The sequence below is a fragment of the Polypterus senegalus genome, chromosome 10 (assembly GCF_016835505.1).
Source record: "Polypterus senegalus isolate Bchr_013 chromosome 10, ASM1683550v1, whole genome shotgun sequence".
NCBI classification, from domain to species: domain Eukaryota; kingdom Metazoa; phylum Chordata; class Cladistia; order Polypteriformes; family Polypteridae; genus Polypterus; species Polypterus senegalus.
The window spans coordinates 181,123,371-181,128,625 of NC_053163.1; the positions used below are offsets into that span (position 1 = coordinate 181,123,371).

General features: G+C 42.3%; 1 protein-coding gene across 2 annotated transcripts in view; it reads left to right on the forward strand.

The window, feature by feature from the left end:
* Nucleotides 1-4,765, forward strand: part of sgk2a (serum/glucocorticoid regulated kinase 2a) — a 90,569-nt gene extending 85,804 nt beyond the window's left edge. For both annotated transcript variants that reach the window (XM_039767906.1, XM_039767905.1), the window contains exon 14: nucleotides 3,550-4,765. In XM_039767906.1, the coding sequence (XP_039623840.1) occupies nucleotides 3,550-3,714 (165 nt within the window). In that variant the 3' untranslated portion in view covers nucleotides 3,715-4,765. The remainder of the gene's footprint in view (nucleotides 1-3,549) is intronic.
* Nucleotides 4,766-5,255: the final 490 nt, after the last annotated feature.

Consider the following 5,255-nt stretch of genomic DNA (forward strand, 5'->3'; position numbering starts at 1 on the left):
ATATTTTTTCAGACTTCAGTAGTGTGTTAAAAAAGCTAGAAAAAGAAAAGGAAACATTTTAAAAATAACGTAACATGACTGTCAATATACAGTATTTGTTTTGTGAGTGTTACTGAGTGTTGCTGTCATCAAGGATTTGATTATCATTATTTCTTTCAATCAGGTTCGTATTTGTAGGATGTGTTGTGTTCAAGTTACATTCCGTGTTTGTCAATCGTTGTAAAGATGACAGGTTTCTTTCATCGATTCGTTTCTTACTGCATCAATAAACAGCTCGTCTTCTTCTTTATCTGAGACCTGACACACTGCATGCACGGGTTTTTTTTACACTGTCTTCCTTTAGCGGGACATTGACTTTTTCCACCATGTGCTTTGTTTCCGCAGTAGCTGGATTTATGAATATGCTTGTATGTATCAGACGCTTCATATTTTTTGCTGCCTTTTCAATTGTGTAATTGTGTTTTGTTCAGCTCTTTGGAACTGTTGCCTTTTATCTGTGCACTGCGTCAGTTCACGTGAGCCACTCGGTGTACTTGCATCGAAGGTTCCCAGCTGTGCTGGTGCCATCTCGTGCTATGTCCATGGCTGTATTTAATGTTACCTTAGTCCTGGCACTTAAAACTTTCTCTCGCAGTTTCGCTGAGTTTGTGTCAAACACCACCCTGACCATCTCATCTTCCTCTCCATAAGCACAGTCCTTCACCCGTGAATATTTACCCGTGGCAGTTTGCTATTGGATTGCCGCTGACGGACGGCCTTATATGGGCAGGCACTAAATTACAAACGCCTGCGGCAGCCTGTCTATGAACTTACTTTAAAGTGTAGGTTTACATCGTGCTTTGTTTCAGTAGCAGAACTCATGAATATGGTTGTATATGTCACTTTCGCTTGCTTCTTATTGTTTCGCTGCCTTCTCAATTATATAATGCATGTTTTCTTCAGCGCTTTTTTCAGGTCTTCCTGGTTTTCTATGTACTGCGTGATTACGTGGGAGGCGTGATGATGTCACACGAAACTCCGCCCCCACGGCGTTGAAGCTCATCTCCATTACAGTAAATGGAGAAAAACTGCTTCCAGTTATGACCATTACGCGTAGAATTTCGATATAAAACCTGCCCAACTTTTGTAAGGAAGCTGTAAGGAATGAACCTGCCAAATTTCAGCCTTCCACCCACACGGGAAGTTGGAGAATTAGTGATGAGTCAGTGAGTGAGTCAGTGAGTGAGTGAGTGAGTGAGTGAGTGAGTGAGTGAGTGAGTGAGTGAGGGCTTTGCCTTTTATTAGTATAGATTCTTCATTATGTAAAGCACCTTGTGCTACTTTTTGTATGAAAATGTGCTATATAAATAAATGTTGTTGTTGTTGTAGTGGACATCAAACTTGATGACCGCAGTTGCTGATTCTGTTACATGAGTGTGTCCAACTAAGTATTAATGTGGATCATGTGATGACTTTATAGCACAGTTTCATATTTCCAAAGCGACACAGGCTCACCCCTTTTTCTTACAGCCTGTATCGATGCTGTCTGACAGAGCTGGGATCTGTGCAAAGGGTTTACAGGTACAGCACGTTCAGTAGCATCTCTGCCTTTCATTTTTGCTTTGCACTCTCCCCCATCATAACCTATCATCTATGGGAAAGAAGCAAAAGCTTTAGATTCATCAAAAATTTCAACGGATCTTAACATTTTAGAGTCTCCTGATACTGAAACATCGATATCTCGATGATGGATTTTGTCTGTCTGTGTGTGTGTGTGTCAAGAGGTAAAACAGCTGGATGGAAAAATAACAAACTCGAAACTTAAGCCTGTTATGAGATAACGATGTGCTGATTAATTTTTGAGCCAAATCGTGTAAGAGAAAGAGGCACTCTAGAGGAACCCTCAAATACCGTAATTGTGCAATTAATTCTGAATTCTTCTCATCAATTGAGAGCGTAATGACCTATTTTATGATCAGAAAGATCAGCATCATAGCGGTAAATAATGACTGAAATGATATAGAATAGTAACCTACCAAAGCCTACTGACGCTCACATCCAAATTGTTTTCTTTTTTCCATTCTATCATGGTACATAAAACATGAGACATCAAACAGACAAGCCTCTCTTCTCTTTGTGAAATCCAAAACCCCTGCGTTCCTCATTAATTGTAGCTTGCATTATACTGTATATGTTATACTCCCAGCTCATTGGCTCTCAGCTGTCACGCACACATTGCCCACCCCTACAACTTAAGGCAAAATCAAACCTGGTCACAGACTTGTTGGGATGAGTCGCACAGTATGTCACACTACATGCCTGATAGTCAAGGGAGTGTGTCGCATCTGCCTCTGACTCACTAAGATTATGTAAATGAAGTATGTGACTAAAAATCGTTGGAAAAGTCGTGCATTGTGACATGGCTTTTAGGGCCGGTTTATACTTCATGCTCAGAACGCTTACACGCCGCGCTTTTCCAACGTTCCTTTGAGCACGTCATCAGAAATTAACGTGACATGTGTGAGTGTTGCAGTACCAGCAACAGTATGGGTGGCGTATGTGTGTGCAAGCTTTGGTACGTGACGTCAGCATCATTGTGTACTATCAACATGTGGTGGCAACTCCAACAGGATCGATGTGCGTGCTTCGGTGTTTCATGGTGTGACAGATAGGGGGCGCTATCGCTCCCTTGAACCCCTGCCCACGACTCCAGACACCAGGTAAAAGTCCAATCGTTGACTTTATTAAATTGCCACAGTGCACAAAGCACCCTCTCCTCCATTATACTTATACCAACACAATAACCACAATAATACAATCCTCCAACTCCCAGATGCGTTGCCACCCTTCCACCCAGCTCAGCTCGCCGTCTGAGAGCTCTCATAGTCCTTTAATATATCCTGACCCGGAATTGTTCCAATCACCAGTCCATGTGACTCTCAATCACTTCCGGGTCAGGTACAAGTCCTTTTCTTCTCACCCCGGAAGCACGTCGCTCTTCCTCTGACACACTTCCGGGTTATAGGGCACAAAGGAATCTTCGGTCCTCCCTGCAGCTCCCTCTTGCAGCCCCTGTGGTATCCAGCAGGGCTGAGGATAAAAACTACAAAGTCCATGACTCCCTGCTGGTCTTTGGAGCACATCCATACTGTAGGGAGGGCTCCATCTGGCGGCCTGGGGGTATTGGCCGGGATGAAAAACCGGCCAGATACCACAATGGATGGTTCAATACGGTGAAGCCAATTATCAAACACTCAAATGCTGGCATGTGTCTGTGTCGTGGTTGCCGTCTTTGTTTTTAACAAAATTCTTCCCTCAACTCACAACTCAGCTAAACCGGATGTTGTTTTCTCCCCTGTGATGATTTCTCGTACTGCCACCTGGTGGAATCCTGCAGATGCAAGAACAGTCAGTACACTGCTTATGTAAGAGCAACGTCCTCAAGCTAGCATGTCACGTAGCCTTAAGTAAATCCCGGCCTTAGACTGCTCTGTTTAGAGCTAGTGAATTGCAATGCCCCGACTGCCGTGGTTTAATCTTTACTACATGTTTTCTTGTTTCTCCTTTCAGAATGGCCCTGCTGACATCCGGCACATCGATCCTGAGTTCACAAAGGAGGCAGTGCCGAATTCTGTTAGTCGAACCCCTGATCTGGCTTCTGGCTCGGCTTCAAGTGGTTCAGGTGCTTTCTTAGGATTTTCTTATGCTCCCCCGGATGAAGCATTTCTCAGTTAAGAAAGGAAGGAGGACAAATCCCAGCCACAAAAGACGAAATCTGTCTATTGAGTGACTGGAAGAGCGTTCATCTCCGGCAGCTAAACCAGGTGTTGTACTGCGAATGACTGACACGATTGAATGACTACATCGTTTGCTGACTTGAAATGAAGTGAACTGCTCTGCTTGTTTTTAAAACGATTTTCACCTCCAAGTACACCTGCCTTTATCGCTGACTTTATCCTGGTTTGGTCTGCAACAGTTAAGCATTGCCAGAATTTCTTTAATTTCCTTGTTTCTGAACGCAGAAGAAACAATCCAAGGAGAGAAAATTGCTTCTGTTTTTTTCCTTTCTTTTCTTGAGAAGCTGTGCGATAACAATCTGGCAAAGTCAGATAAATGGACCGTGGAGCTGGAGCTACTTCATTGTGAAATTAAAGGTTGATGATAGGTATGTGGAGGAGACCATCACAGTGTCCGTCTACATGTCTGCGTGGTATCCTGTTCTAGCCCGCGATGTTCACGTCTCAATAAACATTTCACCCACCAGCATTCCACACATTCTCAAATGTAGGACGCCCTCCAAACACATAAACAGGTATATTTTGTTAAGAGGTTCCTGATTTATGTCTTTAGGTGTCCTGTTTCAAAGCATACTGTACAAGTTGGATCTTTGGCTTACTTTGCCTCCTCTTAGTAGGAAGGGAATGCTGTAGATAGTAAGTGAATTTCTAACATAATATTATTTTAAGAAGAACTGGAATGTGCTTCTGCGTGATGAAGTTAAAAATATGACACCTTGTGCTTTGTAGGGCAGGTCTGTCATCTCAAGCTTAACCATTTTCTATGGTTTCTATTCCAGTTCAGTCACTAAAGTGATTGCATGATCACTAAAATTTTGTAGAAGGGTGAGCATGCACGTTATTCATTTAATCACATTTCACAATAAATAAGGACATTTAAATATTGTACTGTATATCTGAGATTTTTACTTTGTGGTTATGGAACGAAAATACATCAGTATGGCATTGTTTTGGAAGAAAATTGTTTATTAATAAAGTTTAGTTGCGCATTTTCCGTTTTCTGCTTTTTATTTCTTTATTGTTCTTATTCTGTAGGACCAGCTCTAAAGTGGCACCATTCACAGTACATTCAGATGCAGTGTGGATTTCAATCTGAATTACAACTGTCCCAGCTCAGCCATATTCTCAAAAGGATCAATCTTCAGGGAAACAATAGAAACATTAATATGGATGGGTGACATCTGAAAATAAGTCTATCATATCTTAGGAGTTGTAGTAACCGGTGAAATTCGCCAAAGTGTTTTTACAGTGAATTTGCTTACCAGTCACCTTGTTGGTCAGATTTTTCCCCCCAAATTTCCTTAAGCTGACTTTTAATTTTTTCTCCCCCAAAGCTTTGTGATGTCAGTGTGATAGCAGAGCTCTAGTTGCCAATGGGTGGGTTGGAAAGCCCCCTGAGTATATAACATTGACACCTTACATTACAGGCTCAGAGTCTGCCAATGGATGCCAGTTCTCAGCTGCAGAACAGAGAGCAGA